The sequence below is a fragment of the Pocillopora damicornis genome, chromosome 10, assembly GCF_964200805.1.
Source record: "Pocillopora damicornis chromosome 10, jaPocDami1.2, whole genome shotgun sequence".
Taxonomy (NCBI): Eukaryota; Metazoa; Cnidaria; class Anthozoa; order Scleractinia; family Pocilloporidae; genus Pocillopora; species Pocillopora damicornis.
The window spans coordinates 2,605,821-2,627,500 of NC_142679.1; the positions used below are offsets into that span (position 1 = coordinate 2,605,821).

Consider the following 21,680-nt stretch of genomic DNA (forward strand, 5'->3'; position numbering starts at 1 on the left):
CAGTTCGTTTGTAATGTTAATGTCGTGGATGAGTCGTTTGTATGGTGCCGGTAGTGAGGGGAGTCTGTTCCAAGTTAGTAAACCAGCTTTCCAGGGTCAGTCGTTGAAAGTAGTTGGTGCTGTAGGTTAGGCATTGCGCAGAGTCCCAGTCAATAGCGTGGTTCGTAAGTCGGTGATGTTCTGTAATGTGATTGTTGACATCGCCTTTCCTCGTCGCTCGTTTGTGTTCAGTCAGTCTGGTTGCGAGGTTTCGTAAGGTGTTTTCGTTGGGATAGTTTCTCTTTATGTCACACAGCTTGATAGAGAATTTTAAAATGTCTTGTTAGAGGGGTAAAAACTGCTTAGGGGTTTTCAATTTCTCGAACGTTTTTTAAAAAAGTAAAAATCACTTCAGTCAGGTGCGTCATTTGCAATTGGATTCAACCTTCCCCATACCCCGCCATCTTTGTTCCTTCTTTGTCTGTTATAGCCCTTTTGTGTTTTTCAATCCTCATAAAATTTCCATTTTGCAGTTTCCTTTAACCCGTTGAGCTCTTGAAGTGACTAGCATACAATTTCTCCTTAAAATATCACCCCTAAGTCAAACATTAAGGTTGTAATAATAAACTATGAGATCGAAGCTGTTGATTGTTCGACAAACTCTTCTTGTAAGTACAATAGGAAATGCATATAGATCATCATGGAGAATATGCATACTGATCAGGGTCTTAAGGGTTGACGCGTAAGTAATCTCGCATGAAACATAACTCGTAGAAATAGGGTCCTTTCCGTTTGAGTGTTAGATGAAATAAACAAAAGTAATCACATCAGCCAATCAGAATAAGGGTAAATACCAAAAAGAATCTGTGAGAACACAAAGTATTGACAAGCAAACTGCCTAACTGAAGCGCGGGAAAACGCGTGCCCGCGAAGGCGTGATTGATTTTAGTTTTGCGTCTGATTGGTTCATGCGGTAACGCAAGCTATTCAGACCAATCACAAAGTAAAGTAGAGAAAAACCAAACGATTCCAAGATTATTTTAGACACTCAATTGAAATTTTGTCTAAAACTAGTCAATAGAAGACGTAATTTTCAAGGAGTCGATTTTTTTAATCTCGAGTGTAATATTTGTAAGCTACATTTGTGACAACAATCTAAGGCTCCTGTTATCAGTCCCACAGAAATAAGCCCGCTCCCCGTCGATCATAAGCCAAACGCAAAGGTATACCAGTCCAATGTTTATGGACGTGATTTTGCCATACAATAATTCAAGCGCTCTAAGTTTTAAATACAAATGATATAGCTATTACAGTCACCTGACAAAACTAAATTAAAGTTCAGCGATATGAAATCTATGGCTGCATTGGAACATTTGCAAGGAAGTATTAACTCAATCACAAAGATTTAAGATATTCAGCTAAGGAGTTTTTAGCCCAAGTTACAAACTCTTCATACTCCAGCTGACCATCGTTATTTTTGTCAAACATGGCAATCAATTCTTCGGCTTCTTCATTACTGAGCACCTCCCCAAAAGAAGTCACCACATAACGTAACTCCTCTGCGGAAATGTAACCGTTGCCGTCACGGTCGAAAACCCTGTTGAAAAGAAAAAAAAGAAAAAAAGGCTTTTATTTTAGAAAGAGAAATACATTGGTAATTTTCACAAGATTTTTTTTAGCAAAAACTTGCACTCTTACATAAGGAGGTTTGTTAATTTGTTTTGTAACACGGCATATGCATGACAATTCTCATGATTGGGGAGGGGAAAGTAGGCTTAAATTCCTGGGCTTGGATTCGCAGGCCCTCTCCCCACAAATTTGAAAATATAAAAAATTCCTCCTCCCCCCCCACCCCCACCCAACCATCGCTCAATAAACTTCACAGTGAGAGGATCTGAAACGAGGGTACATAAACTGCTTTTACATATAACAACGAAGCTTAATCAACTGCTTTGGATGTTGACTGTTTAAACTGTAGGGGGGGGGTAACACATAAGGATTTGAAAATGATAGCTTTTTAAAAACTAAGTGATATGAATTGCACGATGACAGTTCTGTCAACAAGATCTACGTTGCGAGTTGCAGATATTACTTCTCTTTAGTAAAGCTGACAGATGATGACAAAAAAACGGAGAGTTCTAAACCCAAAATGGAAGATTTCTGATGTAATATCAAAATCCGATTACAAACACCTGACCCTCTAAGCCTTAAGGGTGGTCAGCATTCAATTTCTCTTCAAAAAAAAAACCCTACTAACCGAGAAAAGGGTATGAGAATCAAAAAACTGATCACCAACGAATCATTTTGCTGACCTCTAACAAATTATCTTAGTTATAAGAAAAGTCTGCAGACTAATGAGGAGAATTTTAAAATATGCAGGGGTTAAAAAAAAAGAGTCGGTCACCAGCGATTTACCGCTGTCTGTTGAGCTTGCGAGCAGGCCTTCGTGTTTAAGTTTCGCCGGTGCACAGTCGCCTATTAAACCATCGGTAGCCGTTTATGGGAAAGTTACTGAAACCCCTGTTATTGAGCAGCTGTATGGAGGCGTCTTAGAAGAATCGAACTTTGTTATCTTTGACAATGAAGGCGAAAATGGTGGGATCATCGCGCTACAAAACTGTTCAATCTTGTATAGATAATGATTAACACTATTCTCGGGCTGAATGAATAGGACTTTTTCACATCTATGTAGAATTTAATGCTTTTCCACTGTTAATTATTTTTTCCCTTATTCAAGAGGCTCTTTACTACACCAACGTATTGTTCCTGAGAGTGTCTTCTATCCATAATTGATGCTTTCAAATTTTTTTTTTCTAAACTTTGCCTTCTATTTTCATTTCGTGCGTTTAAATAATTACTAGACGGGAGCAACTTAAGTTAAAATTTCGTTCTCATATTACCGCATCTCAAATAATTTTAATGGCCAGTTTGTGGTGAAAACAGCAGTGTGAAAGTGTGAAAGCAGTGTGGCTTTTAATCTCGCCGAAGTTAAGAGAGCCAAAGAGAAAAAGATATTTAAGATAGTTTATGTTGCAAAATGCAAATTAAACCATAGCGTGAGTACGGCCCAGTTGGACATTGATGTCATAACGATTGGAAAGAAAAAAATCTTTCATTCGGCAAAAGTAATTCATCTTATTTTAGTCTGAATAGGAAGTTGTGTTTGTTGTGAATAAAAGAACTATACAGAAAGTCATTCTCACGAAACACTTTTACGCAGGTGTTGCGGAAGTCGGACCTGAGGCAAATTTAAGACGATCCATCAATTTGAATACACTCTCTGTTTTTAGTTTCCATCAAAACAAGTTATCAAGACGAAATATGCTTGGCTACATGCAGGGTTTCCATAATTGACTTTTGATTCACAAGAAGAAGAGAAGTATTTTTTTTTTTTGAGGCATAGGGTCTCAGATGCTAACAATTCCTCATGCATATTTCTGTCATGTGTGTGCCGATTATTGATTGGTTTTTAAATGAGTACCAGCTTGGTTGAAAAAGAAAGCTGGCTATGTAAAATCTCATTGCAAGTGAAGTAAAATCTGCAATCTTAAAGGCTCGATTAGTTAAAGGTAAATCAACCAATCCTAATGCAAATTATACACATAGGGGTGTTAAACATGCAAAATATTTCAAATTGCTTTTATGCCATTTAGTGACAGGTTGACTGTATTTGTTTTTCTCTGTTCCAAAGTATACTCGGCGAATTTTGCTGAGAACTTCTCAATATAGCAGGTGAATCATTCTTCAAAAGTGTCGATATCGTTTTCGCAACTTAACCAAAAGTGAACATCTTCCCAATTTATTTAATGAGACATCAGCGAGTGATTACCCAGACAACCGCAGCCAATATTTCGAATCCATTAGAGTGAATTGGCACCAGCTATTCACGTTTATTCATGCAGAATCTAGTTTAAGAAACAAACGTGAAACGATACAACGTCAATAAAATGGACGCTTTCTCGATTTGATTATTACAACGGGCACAGAGATATTAAACATCCCTTCCACCTACTAAAAGAAAAAACCTACGAAGCACCTCCGAGATTTGATTTTTCGTTTTCAAGTTCGTGCAACTACATTGAGCTGTAAGCGGAAAATTTAAATTTATCGATATCCATTTACGATCACAACATGCTTTGACAAGAAGCCTACGATATGAGTAATGAAGTTACTTATCTATCACCTGAAAGCTTGTCGCAAGTTTTGTTCCATTTCGTCCTTCCCACATCCCTCAAAATGCTTGGCCATGCTGATAAACTCCTGAAAATCAATAACTCCGTCTTTATTTTTATCAAATTTCTTCAGAATTTCATCTATTTCATGATTGCTGGCGTTGAAGCCGATTGCTCGAATCAAGCTGCCAAACTCTGCCTGATCGATTTGGTCGTCTGCATTTCTGTCAAAAATGTTGAACGCTGTTCGCATAATGCGAAGTTCTTCGCTCGTGAGTTGGGTAATCTCCACCGTCATTTCTCTCACTCGAACATTGATAAAATCAACGATTTTCCTGGCAAGACACGAAATGTTTTTTTTTTTTGTCGAAAAGAGGTGAGTTTAACACGCCGTCGACCGCCTTGAAGGTGCTAATTGAAAACTGAAAGAAAAAATTTAGTATCTATCCATTCATAAAAGCTTAAAATGTTCTTCCTTCTGAGGCTCTCGAGGAAAAAAATAGAAACCAAACTCTGCGCGGGTTGTTTTAAGGTTTCCGAAAGGCTCTCTACGCCAGATGAAAAGTAAAATTCGTAGTTCCCTAAAGGCGCAAGGTGTTGTTCGGAAATGTGTTACTTATTCGCGCCACTATAATCAATTGCGTTTCCATAACAACTGCTTGAAGTGGTTTGTCAAACAGATCACCCAACGATCGCCCGCCGGTTAACCTGAAAAATATTTGCGATCATCAGCGTCCAAAGGGCTGGGGCGTTTTGAAAGTCACATGGCAGGGGTCCATATAAACAACTTATCTATCATTGTAATGTTCAGACGGGTGATTGTCCGGTTGATGTATATCAAGATGGCAGGCTTTAATGGTGCAATTTATTAAAGGCATTGCCTAGGTGATAGTTGATGTTATCTCTGCGTAGCAGAAGATCTCCTGTTTAATTTCAAAATAGGATACGAAAAAACAATGGCCTGCGATCGTGTAGGCGGGTAGATGAAGAGATTTTAATCTCGATTCTAGAGAAACGCTTTCCCCGTGCGTATGTCAAATCTTATTTAAACGATATATCATCCTTGATGAAATAAAATTGATGTACTCGTAAGGGTGGAAAATGAATTTAACCGCCATATCCCCATAATAACTGAAAAGAAGCTCGCATGCTTAACGAGGGCGCCATTGTCTTCTGATCTCTCATTCAAGCTGGTAACAAAAATTTAAAAGTAAAAAAGGGGGCGGATGAGACAAACACTGAATAAAAGAAAACCACCGAGCTTTGAAATCTAGTTCTTGTACGATTCCATTAGACGGAAATTGATTTTCGAACAGCTGAAGAAAAATAGTTATGAAAGCATAAAAGCTTTACATTATGGTGAGCAACACTGATATTATCACTCACGTTCTCACTATTTCTCCTCAGGAGGGGAGGGAGGGGAAAGAAGAGGCTCATCACCCAATCATACTTCAGCTTCAAAACGAGGTTGTAACCCTTCTGATTGAATCCGAGCAAAGATGGAGTAATTCCGTGTTCAACCAGCTTGTGGAGACGGGAATTGTCTCCCCAGCAATCTGCAATAATGAGTTTTGGACTATGAGACTCGAACTACGTCGACATGAGGCTTTTACTATGCCCTCGTTCCCATGATCTCCCCTAGTTTCTCCTTATTGTCTGCCATAAAATTCTTATCGTGTTTGTTCGGAGAATTTGGTATGGGATCAGCTTAAAATCTCCTAATTGATATTTTTATTTATTCTCATCGATCATCGCTTGTCTGCTTGATACTGCACTTATATTGTAAGGAAAATTGTTGTCTTGGTCTCTCATGAGACTGAAAGGATTAACAAAAATGTCTATGGCTTTCCTCCGTCAAGCAACTTTTCCATCCCCTCTACTTTCTGCTATCCCACTCCAAATCAAGATGGCTCATTCATTCAGATTCAGTCCAACTAAACTGTGCAATCTGATAAAAAATTTTATTCAGATTTGGATCAGTGCTCGAAGGATCCTTCGTTGCATTAATGAGATTGGGACACCTTTGGTAAAGTGAGGTCATGAAATATCTTAATGATTTGTATTTGAGTATCCAATACTTTGGGATCGGTCATTAGTTATTACCTGAAAAGGGCGAACGGGAGGGGAAGGGAGGGAGGGGGAAAGGGGGAGGGGGAGGGGGAAAGGGGGAGGGGGAGGGGGAAAGGGGGAGGGGGAGGGGGAAAGGGGGAGGGGAGGGGGAAAGGGGGAGGGGAGGGGGAAAGGGGGAGGGGGAGGGGGAGGGGGTGGCGAAGACTTTGATATTTGGGTGTGTGACGGTAAAATCTACCTGTTACACTCACAAGGCTCTGCGATATTCTTGTGATCCCCAACCCTCATTGGCAATCAATTTAATAAATTTATTCCGTCAATCTATTGTCACTCCTTTATACTCTGTTGGCGACGACTGATCCCACTTCGCTCCCCTTGAAAACCATGTGATCCTCAAAATCCTTCCCCCCCCCCCCCCCAGAAGATGAGGTCTCTTATAGCAAAAGTACTATTTCTCATGCGCAATTTTGTTCTTCGCACATACAAGGGCATGCCTAGCGGTATAGACTTCTGACTACAATTTGCATTGTCAATAATCGTTCACCGCATATTTGAGTTCCTGCATAAAAACGTGACTTGGTGTAATTCACCTGGAAAGAAAACCACGGTATCTGATTGGCCACAGAGGTGTAGGACTGACGTGTAAGCAACAGGGCCTGTCTCCTTGGAATATAACCTCCAACGCTTCCTCAGAGCCTGTCTTTTTATCGAGAAAAACCCCGTCATTGTCAGAACTGCTCCGGCAAATCAGTCATTTCATAAAGCAAATCCCCTGTGGACCCTTCTCATTTCCGTGAGGAAATAGCCCTTTTGAAGCGCACAAGAAAAGCAATTCAAATCCTCAGTAGGAAAATAAACATCTTTTCTTTTCATTGTTTGCCCTTCCAGTTCGAACATTTGCATATCCCTGAAAAGGGTCTTTTGTGAAAGAAAACACAATACGTTTTAAAAAGGACCGCTCGGTTCGTTCACTTCAGACTAAGAGCTAGACCGCCTTTTTCTGTAATAAAGTATATTTTTAGCATCAGTTTTGAAATCATTTTATTCATTATTACTCACATGTTTCTACCAAAGATTTTTCCTAGGGATTTTAAAGTTTTCCACCGCAGTTGATAGTCGTAGCATCAATCACTCTCCAGATTCCAATCTATCTGATAATTGAAGCGATTTATCAAGAGCGCTTTTAATAAACGCAGGAAACTAAAACACTAATCTATAAAGGCATCAACTACCGCAATATCTCGTGTTATTACCCTAACAGCGATCTCCCTCTGGTATGCAATCTCTCTGCTGGACATATCAACGAAATTGTGAGAGTTCTCTCTTATCACATCGAAAACAATAATTGCAAATCATGTCAAAAAGGCTTCAACTATCGCAATATGCTGATGTATAAGAAATAACATGAAATTGAGAGTATTCTGGAAAAGATAAGAGCTAGCATATTGTTCGAAGACCACCATTCCTTCAAAATTTTAACAGAGCCTTTTTTACACCAAACTGCACGAGTAATAAATTTGCGACTGGTAAAAAATACATATCATGTTTCAACTTTCTGCACCTTTAGGTATTATTTGGCGGGCTCTCAGGCAATAATTATGTGTATATTTTTGCTAGTTTATTATCATGATTGGTTTAACTGATCTTTTGATTAAAAAGAGGTGCGCGTCCGATTGGTGGATGGCCACCGCGCGTATAGGTGATCATAGAGCTGAAGCACTAAATTTCAAACTGTCCGCCGCGCAAGTTGTTAATGTTTCTGAGGATGAAGAAAAAAATGGATTGAAAGAAAATGCAGTTTCTATGATAATCAGCTTAGTAAGTATACTGACTGCTGACACACTTGTTCTCTGTAGGCTCGGAGGATATTTTCCGATGATTCCGCCGACTACTTGTCGCAAATTGTCCGACAATATGCGACAAGTGGTCATCGAATTATAAAATATATTTAGCAGGGTGCAAAAGTTTAAACTAAAAGTGATCACTATTGTTTCAATCCACCTATCCGAAATTTTTTTTTTCAACTTTTTCTTTTTCATCTCTTTTTCGGTGAACAATCACTTCGATCTTTATCTAATATCAAAGTCCTTCCTCGTATCTCTTTGCCTCACACTTACAGTTGTCATGAAAAAAAAAAAACGAATAAAACCCACACATTAATAAAATTCTAGTTCAGAAAAGTGGTGTGAAGAAACTAAAAGCTGAAAGACAAATTTCACACCGAGCCGTGAGTTCGTTCAGGAAAATGAAAAAAATTCCAACAAAAGAGTTTGCAAATTTAATCAAAATAGAGCTACCATGACTGCATATGTTAAAATCCCCGACGGAGGGAATATGGCAATATTAAAAAGCACTCTGTAAACCTGACAGACAAAATAAAGCTTGATTTATGGAAGTAGAATTTGGTCATCCTAACTTTGCTGCAAGGCAAATAGACGTAATTAATCGCTTGACACAAAAATAGAAATGTTTACTTAATACTTTTACACAAACCCTCCCTTTCAATGACAAAAGAAATCAGATAAGACAGGGGTTTTGAATGTATTCAACATCAAGTTCATTGTAATACGTGTTGATGAAGGAGGCGACTGAAAATTTTGAAATGAAAGACGTTGAAAAAATATTTTGCTGTACCAAACAAACCTCATTATGTTCGACTATTCCGAAAATATTATTCTTCCTTCGACAAATAACCTGATTATGATTTTTAAACAAAAGGCGAGAGCCATCCTTGTGAATTATTCACAGACAAAATAATGGTGAGATATTCGCTTAATAGAGCTCGAGTCCTAAGTGACAACATCGGCGCTTCAACGAGCGAGTTGTGCCTCTGTTTCGTTCTCAGGTTTGACAGTTTATTGATCAACACTAACTTTATGATTCGCAAAACAGAAAGGAAACTTTTCAGGTTACTGCCAAATTAGGTCACGGTTGTATAACTTCATTTAGCAAGTTTAGAACTGATTAATTTATTACAACCAGAATTCCGCTTAATTAAAAAGACACTATAGAACTGTAAATGAGGAAGTACTATTCGTTGCATAAACAAATAAAATCTCCTCCCCGCGTGAATAAATTTTTCCCCTATCAAAGTGTACCAAGTTCAAAAAAATATTTCTCATCGGACTGTCACAGCTGATCACGGCAATCAGTTTATTTTTCGCATTTCCTAGGAAGTATTTTCCGCTGATGCAAATGACCATTTGATCCAAGAAGCGATCGAACAAGAATGCCTTGTTGTCATTGCGCGTTTAACACTTGGCCCGCGTGCCTAGCTTGGCCAATCAGCGCGCCTCTGTATATTGGGAGGAAAATAATGGATTGCAAATGTTGTCAGATGAGGAGCAAAACTTAAGGATCACTGAACCAGCTGGTATAGTCGGTGTTTGATGTTTCGCTCAGGCAGTTGAGAGCTCCTCCTCTAGGGCGAGAAGTGTGGTAGGCAGCGCTTCGACTGAAAATGGCCACTGTTATTCCGGACGACGTGCAGTCTTTTAAAGCAGCGTTCGAAGTTTTCGACCATGACAAAACCGGAGAAATAAGTTACGTAGATTTTCCAAACGCAGTTCGAGCCATCGGCTTCAACCCGACGAACAACCAAGTGGTCGAGGTGCTCAAAGCTGCCAACAAGGGCGAAAAAGATAAAATTAATTTTGACGAATTTGTAGACATGTTAGGGAAGTTTAACGAATGCAGGAAGGAGGACGCCGAGGAATCACTCCGCGAAGCATTCAAGTTAGTAAGCAAAACTTTGTCCTCTGTTTTTTTTTTTTTTTTCTTACAGTTTCAAAATGTTTTCCCTTAATTGTTGCTGTTATTTGCATGGAGATTTAGTCGTGTACAGAATATGCCCAAAACAACGGTGTTAATAGCGCGCCAAGTGGAATAGATTTCTTTTTCGCGTCAGCTCAACATTTTACTACAGTTTTAAACTTTCGCTCGCTGCGTTTCAACTCAAAATCAAGCCGTGAGGAACATAAAACCACCTCGATTTTAAATATTTTAAATAAAAACCTACCAATTTACAAAGGTTCTGGAAAAATTATAACGAATAGCTCAGCTTCTGATCACTCAACACTGGATGTCAAAGAAGACTCGCATTTTGCATTTAACGTTTGGCGCCGATCGACTGATTGGACCAAAATTAGCTTGCACTAAAATTTGACAACTTAAAAGTTTGTATGACGAATGGAAGGTCTATAAAAAAATTCTCGACCAATGTAAGGCCTCTGATTATAAATTCACATTTAGCTCATTTGTGCTTTAAAACGGCGGGCGATACCGATTTTAACTATCAACACCCTAATAGAGATTTATTTTTCGCCAGCAAATTTAGACAGCCAGAATCTAGATTAAAATGTATAGATGACAGAGGAGTTGGTGTGCAACCATGGATAAAATAAATATTTTGCTCTCATACGTTTTCCAATTTTCCTTGGTTGTGTAACTAGGAAAAAAAAATTGTCCTCATAGACTGTCCGCTTGGAAAGCGACATTTACGAGGTTATGACTACCGAAGAAGCGCATGAATTTAGCCACAAAATTTATAAATAGTAAAGTTTCACGTGCAAGTTGCATCTGATTACAATAGTTTCGTTCTGAATCGTTAATTCGACAACCAGACGACAAAAATAGCTCAAACGCACGGAGATGGACGCAGAGGGCTTAAAAACCTGCTTAAAAATTTAATCGCTTATGCAACTCTGCCTCAAATCTTTTTTTCTCTTCCTCGTCTGTTCTCAACCGAAAGCTAAGAGAAAAATGGAGAAAAACGAATAACATACAAACACGATTTCAAGTCGTCGTTACGCTACACCTGCCGAACGGACGCCAGATGCTTGTTTTTTTGCATGTTCTAAGCCCTTTTTCGACATAAAAACTAAATCAACGAACCGACAGCGACGCCACATATTTTATAACAAGTTCTCTGTTTTCATCGTAACATCAACAAATATATAAGAAACTAAAAAATAAAAGATATATTCGGAACATTCCTCGTTATTTTCATGCGGTGTTTTGAAAAATTAATTTTTTTTTTAGCTGAGCGAATATACATAACGGTTTTTTCGAAGCAATAGACTATATATAACAATCATGATCTTCCCCTAAATTCTCTGTTTTTCCATTCAAGAACCGCTACACGATGTAGATAAGAGAGCCTATTGCTTACGGCAAGTTCGCCGCAAAAGCTCGATCTATATTTGTCAATGTTGTTTTGCCGTGGGTTTTTTGTTATTATCATAAATTTTGGAAGCTAAAAATAGCCTCACCACGGTACGCTTCGTTGATCTTTTTTTAGCTCGCTTCTTAAGATGTCCACGTCAGCTTGAGGTAAATAAATATATGTAAAGTTTAATATACCCCCTTTACGAAAAAATGAAAAATAAGAATAATCTTGATCCCAGGAGTTCGTAAAGTATCGTTTGCTTTCTTGCCACACTTGGCTGTGAATATTACACGTGTTAATTAAGCGGACCGTATATTGGCCAGAGTGTGAACGAAATTTCCAAAAATATACAACCCTCGATTCAAACAGGAAAGATCTGTAATTATAATGGATTAGTGTCTTTGTTTGTGTTAAATGCGGAAATTTGAACTTGGATCCGATGGTCCGAAGTCCACACCAGAAGTCCAATCTATCATTAGGCAGAATGCCTATTGTTCTCGCGACATTTACTTGCAGTGGCGAAAATGCTATAGATCTGTAATATAAGCGGCGAAGCGTAAACAGGGAGGCTCTCATTGGTCGCAGATCACGCGGCAGGATATTTGATTTCTACTACATCAAGTATCAACATCTTTTCCCGACTCGATATCATATAACAAAGTCTAAGAAAAAACATATTGCATCGTAAATCAACTTTCATTTAAGGGTATTCTCTGTTACAAGAGAAAACGGAAGGAAATAACTCACCCACACCGGACTTATTTTAAAATACTCTTCTCAATATTGAGAGCATTCACAGTCCATAGGCTCTGTATGTTAATGAAAAAGGCTAAAAGGCAAGAAAGAAAACCCTATGGTATTATTTTGAAAAACAGGATGCTTCTAAATACACTATTCAACATTTTCAATATTGAGCCTCGTTAATCAGTAGAGCGCAAAATGTTAGCCACAACTCCGGTCAACTTCGTGAAAAAAGAGCCTTTTAGATTGGACATGTTTATATCAATAATACAAAGTCTCCATGTAAACGTACAACCTCCCATTTTAGAAAGAATCGCCCCCGCAAAGAGACATCCTACAAACGTGATTTAGCGAATTCAACTACAACTGCCTCCCTTCCTGATTCATTTGACCTTATCTGATAAATTCTAAACAGGTACATCTTTGAAAATACCTTATTTGCATTTACTCTTGAACTTTTGCGGTCCAATGAGAAATTCTCCCTTCCAGCTGTTTATATTTCTTCGAAAATCAGAGGGGAGAATTTGATAATATACCAAGGTAATAAGTTTCATCTAATGGCGTTGTTCATCAGTCTGATCACTGTTTGCTAGACAACGAATTGAGAGCCATGAAACGCACTGCACAGGTTTCGATCTATTAAAACTTCTACGTGACTTTTAATTTTAGATACCAATTTTTTATCCACTTGAACTAAAATTATTGTTTTTCAACGACAGCACGTACGTTCGTTGCATTTTAAAGCTCTTGAGAGAAATTGACAATAAACATATTAGCTTCTTTTTAAGTTTTTCCACTCTTGTGACAGTCATTATTGTCAATTTTTCAGTGTAAGCTGTGTGCGAGACGGAATGTAGGTTTGTTTCTTTTTGTACTCAAACTTTGATACAGATAAACACAGAAAACGAAAAATTTTCGCTACAGTCCCGAAAGATGTGGCAACAGAAATTAATTACTTCGAGTCGTGATCGGATATGGAGCAAAATCTGCATATGTCGTCTTGGAAAAAGAGTGAAACGCGCAACTTTTGAGTGGTAGAACATTGATATGGAACGGTTAAGGCCTACAAACGCTAGGCTCGATCGCGCTACTTCGCAGAGACAGATCGAATTTTGTAGATGCGTTCAGTCGTAAGAATTCCAACTCCATTGAATTTGTAGAACTAACTCCAATGAGAAACGATTGTAGCAGAAACAAAATCTCTCACGAAAATGATTCCTAGCACACAAGACGAGTTGTAGCTGTGACTAGCTATCGCGACGTGTTTGGTAGACTTGTTGTAAAAGCTGTGCACAAGGAGCACCTTTGACGCAGAGACCTGCATTTGATATAGATTTCAAATCACCTATTAAAAGGTAAAAAACACGCAGTTTAGTCTCAGATGACGGTATTTTGTTTCCATCGATCCTTAAAGAGGTAGCATTAAAACTTTCCTTAGTAATTGTTTACTCAGCAATCTTTCCGATTTCCCTATTCTCGAAGTGACGACCACTTCGCATGCGCACATATTCTTGATCCCAGGTTTTCCATCAATTCTATAAGCCGACGTCTTCTTTCGCACTACAGGACTCTGGGAACAAAATTTTTGATATCATACATATTTGTCGTGTTGCAGGAAGTTCGACCGTGACGGTAACGGCTACATATCCCCGGATGAATTACTGTACGTTGTATGTAACAGCGGCGAGAAGCTGAGCAGAGAAGAGGCAGAGGAACTCATCGGTATGTTTGACAAAAACGATGACGGCCAGTTGTCTTGGGAAGAATTTGTGGAATTCTTTAAATGCGACAGAGAAGCTACAGAAGGTAACGTGACCATCCCGGAAGAATCTTTCCAAGAAGAACCACAGCTCATTTAGAGTTGTCAGATTTAAGGTTTTGTACCACAACAGTCACAGTTTGTCACACAACACTTGCGATCACGCTGGTCAACTTCGCAAAAAAGGATCAAGTAGTGACTGTTTCGAAATCACAGATATTTATTTCAGAATGACTCCGCAGATATCCTCATGACCGATGGTGAAATTTCAAATTATTTCAAGCTTTAACACAGTTATAATTTACGTGACAGATCTCATGCATGAATTGAAGTTCCTTCAATTCCTCAGTGGCTTCAAAACCTTATCACACCGAAAAGATTTCTCTTTTCAGGGAAGTTTTTTTATTTGTACATAGCTTGTAACATGACCCATTGGGTTGACCGCCTCCTGTTCATGTACGTATACTTTAAGAGCAACTTCACAGTGAAAATCTGCACCTTTTTCAATTTGATATTATATAAAGAGTTGAGCTATCTATTTTCGGACAGACTTGAAAACTGCAGCAACTTGTCTGAGCATTCCCAGCGATTTGTTATCCCAGTGTAAAATGAAAAGAAACAACAAGCTTTATCACATCTTTCTTGCATATCGTTCTTGCAAGTGATGAGAACTTTCCAACAATCCTTCCCAAATGGTCATGCAGTGAAGCGTTATTTGCCAAAATTTAGTTTATGGAGGTTGCATAACAATGGCTTCTGTCTCGCCACAATGAAACAAACCTCCAAGCCCTGAATTTCCAGCCATGTTTACTTAAAACTACCCTTTACTTCACACGAATAACTGCACGATTAACGCATACGGGGTTAACTTACTGCACGCTTGACGGCGCGCAAATAGCTGAACGTTAGCAAGTCCACGCTTGACAGCACGCCAATAACCGCAGACCTTACTGTGCACATGACTGCGAGCACTACACGCTTAAGTGCCCTGGAGCTGCTTAGCTACTTACTAAACTGCACGCTGCAATGTCACCCGCCTGTCACCGGTCATACAATTTAAATACAAACAAACTAAGTAAAAAACAAACTTCTAAGCTATGAAAGAGTACCTACGTAAGAGAAAATCCTAAACATCGATAGAAGACTTGCTGCTTAAATCCGATTTGAAAGGAATCAACACCGGTTCGACTTCTTCCTTAATAAATTTGGACACCTGCAGGGAAAATGGGATAAAGTGTAAGTTCGGCGCAATTGATTCTGGGTAATCAGGCTCAGCCATAAAGTTGATCAATGGGTTGTCAGTCGATTGGGAGTCCAAAGAATCAAAAATCATCTGAGCTCTGTGATTGGTCCCCAAAATGCCCCGTTAATTTACGATCATTTCCGTGTCGCTCTTAGTAAACCTTCATATCACACAGAAAATAATGTTAATGTCAAATCAAGGAATGACTTTCATGACTCACTTTTAAAACGAGGCTGAGGGGAACCTAAGACATGAACGACAACTCAATCGATCGTTTGAAAGACTACACCAAATAGTGACCTATTAAATCATATTTTCCTTCGCCTAAGCCCAGCGCATTTGTAAGCAACAGCATCCAATCAGCTCAAATATGCTTGGATAATTGTAGCGGAAGTTTTCTGTTCAGAGAAGCAAACTGACAGCTTTCCAAGATTTTTGAGGGCAGACCGACAGTTTTGGCAACGGATATTGCCCAGCTGTATTCGAGGCATATTCCGTTACGTTCAGAACAATCGTGGTCGAACCATAACATTTGGAGAACTGTAACTCTTATAAGTCTACCCTATTGTTTACCTCACCTTTATTGGCAACTATTCTATGACAATCAATTTGTAATAGCTTGATTTTTTAATCACAAAGGCATATATTTTCTTAACTTAAATTCTGTGCAAGGGCTCGGACTTTATAGGCACTTGAACTTGTCATTTCACATATCATCGCAAGGCATATCATGATAAGGAAAAAATAGAATGCAAAAAAAAACGTGTATCGAATGACTTTCAGCAGGGTGGATTACTGTTTTCCCCTTTTTCCCCTCATAGCTTTATACTTCTTAATTTCACTCCTTCAAAAACAAGGCTTTTCTAACCTGCTGGGGTGCACGCCCCACAAACGTACTAGCATCCAAGATGGCGTCCAGCTGATTGTGAATTGGAGCAAAGTATTCACATTTCCTGATCCTGTCAACCAAATCATTGTCACCACCTTTCTCCTTGACAACCGCCCCAGACTCCTGGGACAGAACGCGGATCTTCTCGTGACACTCCTGTCAGATGCAAAAGTAAAGAGAATCTTTATTTTAGATTGAAAGCAGGCTTCTTAAAAAAAGTTAGAATGGAAAAAAGTTATGCACGTTATGCACGTCATAAAATCTCTTGTGATAAGAGAATAAGTTTTTGTTTACAACAATAACTTGTCACAATAGAACTTTTCGTCAAAGCTTCTAGTTTGATGCAAAAGTAAAGAAAATCGCTCAAACGAATGTCGTCGGGTGATGTTATAATAAAAAATGTCATTATCAACCAAGTTTCCATGAGTTTTTTTGGGCAGGAGAACAAATTGCGTTTAAAGTATAATCACTGTAGCAGCTTACTGAAAGATTAAAGTTGCAAGAGAATAAAAAGTTTTTTATGCATCAGCAGTCAATCGGAAGGTGGGGGGAGGGGTGAGCAACACTTCAAGAGGTCTTATTCTAACGTTGTACCGACTCTGAGAGAGATAACAAGGTGCTTTTTCCTGCCCCTACAGAGAGGGGGAGGGAAGTGGGGTCCAATGCAACTCAGGGCGCGCATCTTCCGGCACGTTACCTTGGTAACAGGCACGAACCTGTCTATTTCCCCCTGCTTTCACCATTGCCATTATGATATTTTCAGACGCCATGAAAGGTAACTCCTGTCGAATATGGCGATCAATAACCTACAACAACAACAACAACAAAACAAGGACGAAATGTTAAAACAATTCCAACTCCTCTGACTACTTGAGTTTAATTAGTTTTTCTCTTTTCTGGCTTCCCCATATTTCTTAGCAAAGAAGTTCATTATTTGGTGTTGTATCAAATAAAACTCTCTAGCCTGCCTCACTATTATCGCTTTGGCACGAGTGTTTCTTCGCCCGAGGAAAGTATGAGGCGCAGCCTTAAGCAACGCGAGTCGGCGAGAAGTCTGTCAGAGCACTGATAATGAGGCAAGGTACCAGACCCCTGGCAAACCTCTCCCCGACTCATTTCAATTCTCCCCGCGGGCGGAAAAACGTGCATCATGCGGCATTCGTAATGAAGGTCTACTCTCGAGCTTAAAACTCTCCAGTTGAGGAGTCTGTCAATTCGCAGCACTTGTTTGCTGGATAATGTTTTGACATTGTTAGGAGAAGTTCAAGTTTCATCTCCGCTGGTAGTTTAAGGGTTAAACAAAGTCAAACTAAACATCTTGTTAATATAAGCTTTAGTTTTTTTTTCAATTTCAGGCTAACGTAACAAAAAAATAATTTACAATCCGACAGTTTTGCTAAGAATATTTGTTCTTACCTTGGGATAAACCACCAAACCCTCTGAAACATTTTGCAATGTACTAAGCAAAATATCCGCCGTAAGGAATGCTTCGGCCAAACTTATTCTCCTGCGAGATTAAAAAATTACGGTCAACATTTTTGAGGTCATTTTTTTTTTGCGTTTTTCGGGCGCGCTTGCCTAGTGCGAGAGACGCGCGCGCGATGAGACAGAAACGCGCGAGAGGCGAGACACACGCGAGAGGAGGAACGAAAAAGGGAACTTTTTTTAGCGCTCCTCCCTCGTGTATCCAGCTCTTTGAATTCGCCTCCACCCGCCTAAAAAAAGGTAAAAATTGACCCTCGTTCTACAAGCTAAATATCTTTTTCTCCAGCTTAGACTTTGTGATCACTTTAACTTTATCCTTTTCATACTCAATCAAAATGCGCGCTTATGAAGCGGCAATCATCATATCAGTGTAGTGACCTGTTAGCGCTATCGTCCAGTGTCCTCTCCAGCCATTGCGTGGCTGCTGTCTGCTGTGCATCTCCTACAAGCACCATTAAATGACGTGCAAGACTGCAGCATCTTTCACTACGCATTGGATTCCGTTTGTATGGCATAGCACTGGAACCTTGAACACACAACAAACATCACATGAAAATCTGAGCGGCAAAGTGATGCACCAGAACGCTAACTAGCTAAGTCTAACTGAGTCTATTTATTAAGAGGGTTACAGCGACCTAAAATAAATTTGCCATAAGACATCTATTGGGAATAAGGGATTTCAGGTCTTTTCAGATTTTCTAGCTAGCCAAAAATCAGTGCTACTTTTCATCATTTAATGTGTCAGAACACTTAAAGTGTATACCTACCGATTTGATCTTTCTCAAATGGTTCCTCGATTTCTTTTTGATTTGCTAGAAGCCTGATGTCAGTACATATCTAAAACATAACAACAGTTTCAGTTTGTAAGTATAAGGTTTAAGGATTCACTGCACTGTTACATTAACGGATGCCTAGGTCACTTCATTGTGAATTGGCTTTCTGTAGTCACTGTCTGTGCAATATTAAAACACAACTAAATGTTTGCTAAAATGCTAAGGTTTAACAGTGCAGTATTAATCAATCAATCAATGATTAAATCAATAATTTATTTAACCACGTTATCGTCAAAGAGTACAAGTGCTCGTTTAAAATACGAACATGCATTAAATCTACAATTACAATAATAAAATCGAGTATTGAAAGAAAAAATTTGATAGTACCTTGTGAACTGATGCTCCTAGGCTGCTCAGAGCTGATAGACAGTCCAAGTCTACTTTACGGCTGTATGTTTGCCCTGTAACAATGTAGTGATTTTTGAAACCAGCCATTTCTGTGACCAGTTGGTCAAGTTGTTCCACCTATGAAATTAAAAAAAGAATCATTGGAAATCCTCAACAAGATAATCTACTGGGAAGATCTTTCAGCCAGAAATCAAGAAGACCAAAAAACAGTTTGAAACCATGAAACTGAATCAAAAAAATCTAAAATTTATGTTACTCATCAACCCCTTTCACTGGCTAGATCAAAATATTAAATCTCCTTTCCTTCTGCCATAAATATTTTATGATGTTCTTTCTGAGAATTTGATGGCAGTGAAATACTCTCAAGTAGATATTATTCTTTTTTTCTCAGTACCTATCTGCTTGATATCAATTTGAAATTGTAGGGAGAAATCAGACTTTGGTCTCTCCTTGGAAGGTAATAAAAAACTGGGCGCACAGGAGTGACTCAAAAGAACAAATCAAGAGAACATAATAGCTACCTTCTCATGATCACCATCAAATAGAGTAAGGAAGCTGGCCTGAGTACCAGTTGTTCCCTTCACTCCTCTGAATCTTAAATCATCACGAGCCCTAGTAAGATTCCTCAGGTCCATTAGGAGATCTGACAGCCAAAGACTTGCCCTCTTTCCAACAGTGGTGAGTTGAGCAGGTCTGAAGATAAAAAGATGAAACTACAACCCATACAATCACTTAGCACCTTTGCTCTGACAAAGAGCTAACGCTCACGATGTCACTTTAGAAACTCTTTGCAATGGCCAATGTACATTATAAACTCAGTTGATAAACCCAAAATTCACTCATGGAAAAGTCTGACAATAGTAATCCAAACTTCGAGCCATAGTGTAAAAAATGAAACCCTGCAGGCTTTTAACCCTTTAACCCCTATGAGTGACTAGCATCTAATTTCTCCTTACAATATCATCACTGAATCACACATTAATGTCATGAGAATAAAGGAAATGATCACCAACTAAAGAAACTCTTGATTGTTAGACAAATTCTCCTTGCCAGCACCTCAGTAAGGAGAATATGAATACTGATGTTAGGGTGTTAAGGGTTAAAAGTTCTCACTCATGCACAAATACATAATTTTCTTTGCAAAAACCTGGGCCAATTTTTCCCACCATTTCCCAACAAAAGAAGATGAAGTAAAGAACTTTAATTTTTTTACCATCATTCAGTCATAACCTTTTGTCAATTCCCTTTTGTTAATTTTGAGAATTATAACAACTTTTAAATTAGTGCTTCTGCCAACTAAGTGCCCCCTGCCTGGAATAACCTCTGCATCTGAGTTGCAAAAAATTTTGATGCACATTGCAGTCCCTATTGTTAAGTAATTAAGCCAAATGCTTCTGGATGTAAATATTAGTCAGGAATAAAAGGTAGTTGCTTTTCCTTTCCTCAAACATTTTTTGTCAAAAGCAGCTAAATACTGAACTTACTGAAAATGTGTATAACCAAGTGTAGGAATTGACTTGTTTTTCTCAGCAAAGTCTGATAGCCTCTCTATGCATCTGGCAAGCTTTAGATAAATGAACAAATAAATAAATATATGTAGTAGCAAATACATGAACAGAATATGATTTGCAAATCCAAACTTGATATGAGACTATATCCAAGTACTTCATTTACTGAGAACTGGTAGATGAACGTTAACTGTGGCAATTTCAAGATTTTAACAGACACTGTACTTCAAACAACAACAATCTTCTTGAATCTCAATCTTGTGTGTACATTATTGTTGAATACTTGCATAGACACCAACACATCTCTTCATACTAGTATTGCAAGTCCCTTGTAATACATAGAATGCAGTTACTTTCTAAAGACACTCTTGTACAGTGCTGACAGGTAAGTGAGGAACTTGATTCATTATCAATGAGAAGTGATAAAGATCTAAAAAATGCTGTGGCATACTTTGAAAAGATGATTTTTTGAGCATTACCCCATTGCTCTGTCCAGAGAGTATATTCCTACATCACTGTGCGTCAAACAAAGAGTATAGAAATTTATGCATTAATCTTACCTTTGGGAGTAAAATGTTAAAAGCATCCCTTATAACAATTAAGTCCTAAAAAAAGATTCAAGAAAGGTATTTTACTGAACTGTTTGAATCCATTCAGTACTATGACTATGGAGGAAAAAATGTGCCTAAGCATGAATACTTACATCAAGGAGTTTATGGTAAAAAACCTAAAATACCAGGGAAATCTTATCAAGAGCCTACTTGTAGTGACCCACATCATTTAAGCTAATACTGCTCATGGCAAAGACTTCTGTAACTCCATACCTAAGAATTTGGCTAGTTTCCCTAACATTTTGCCAGTACCTCTTTTCAGTCTGACATAAAAAAAGTGCAAAACTAAAGTGACATTATAAACAAAGAGGGAGGGTGGGGGGGGGGAGGGGAGCAAGGGGTGAAAGGGAAGAGGGATGGGGAAAGAAGGGAAATGCCTCTCAAAATATCAGTAACAATGCACAATTTTTAATTCCCTTACATCCTAAACCCTCTCTATTTATCTTACAAGTTATTTTATAAAAATGGAAAAATAGATTCATTGTCTGCATACATACAATTTGAAACTATAGCAATAGAATGCTTCAATTAACCCTTTAACTCTCAGATCAAATGTATACTTCTCCTTACTGTCAACCATACAATTTTTTTGATGTTAGTTCAGAGAATTTAGTATTGGATCAACTAATTATCCCCAAATTGATATTTTTCCTTATTCTCATCACTTATCTGATTGATATTGCACTGATATTGTAAGGAGAAATTCTGTCTTGGTCACTCAGGAGTTTAAAGGTTAAGGGGACAAGGATAATCATACAAGATAAAGTTTACAAAACATACATATACCACCCCCCCCCCCGATAAGTCCATCAAAAGACATTCCAGACATTTATCTGTAAAGGGTCTAAGAAGAGTAAGTTGAACCCTTTACACCC

At 38.5% G+C, this 21,680-nt stretch overlaps 3 protein-coding genes across 6 annotated transcripts in view; 1 reads left to right on the plus strand and 2 right to left on the minus strand.

Moving 5' to 3' along the window:
* Positions 1–1,069: 1,069 nt before the first annotated feature.
* Positions 1,070–4,974, minus strand: LOC113683633 (calmodulin). The gene is made up of 2 exons (XM_027200885.2): positions 4,163–4,974; positions 1,070–1,576 (listed from the first exon to the last, which is right to left on the minus strand). The coding sequence occupies exons 1-2, from the start codon at positions 4,447–4,449 to the stop codon at positions 1,375–1,377; spliced, it is 489 nt and encodes a 162-aa protein (XP_027056686.1). The 5' UTR covers positions 4,450–4,974; the 3' UTR covers positions 1,070–1,374.
* The window catches only part of LOC113683631 (adenylosuccinate lyase), a 22,389-nt gene continuing 2,143 nt past the window's right edge, over positions 1,435–21,680 (minus strand). The window contains exons 3-13 of one of the 4 annotated variants that reach the window (XM_089185671.1): positions 20,755–20,799; positions 20,171–20,250; positions 19,208–19,379; positions 18,666–18,803; positions 18,273–18,342; positions 17,884–18,031; positions 17,437–17,527; positions 16,737–16,826; positions 16,000–16,176; positions 15,002–15,101; positions 1,435–1,576 (exon numbers count right to left, since the gene is read on the minus strand). In XM_089185671.1, the coding sequence (XP_089041797.1) occupies positions 15,015–15,101; positions 16,000–16,176; positions 16,737–16,826; positions 17,437–17,527; positions 17,884–18,031; positions 18,273–18,342; positions 18,666–18,803; positions 19,208–19,379; positions 20,171–20,250; positions 20,755–20,799 (1,098 nt within the window). In that variant the 3' untranslated portion in view covers positions 1,435–1,576; positions 15,002–15,014. Of the gene's footprint in view, positions 1,577–8,488; positions 9,842–14,997; positions 15,102–15,999; positions 16,177–16,736; positions 16,827–17,436; positions 17,528–17,883; positions 18,032–18,272; positions 18,343–18,665; positions 18,804–19,207; positions 19,380–20,170; positions 20,251–20,754; positions 20,800–21,680 lie in introns of those variants that run through there. The other 3 variants (XM_089185673.1, XM_089185672.1, XM_089185674.1) reach the window with 3 other exon arrangements.
* Positions 9,682–14,524, plus strand: LOC113683638 (neo-calmodulin). The gene is made up of 2 exons (XM_027200891.2): positions 9,682–9,956; positions 13,745–14,524. Exons 1-2 carry the CDS (start codon positions 9,682–9,684, stop codon positions 13,986–13,988), a joined length of 519 nt encoding a protein of 172 aa, XP_027056692.2. The 3' UTR covers positions 13,989–14,524.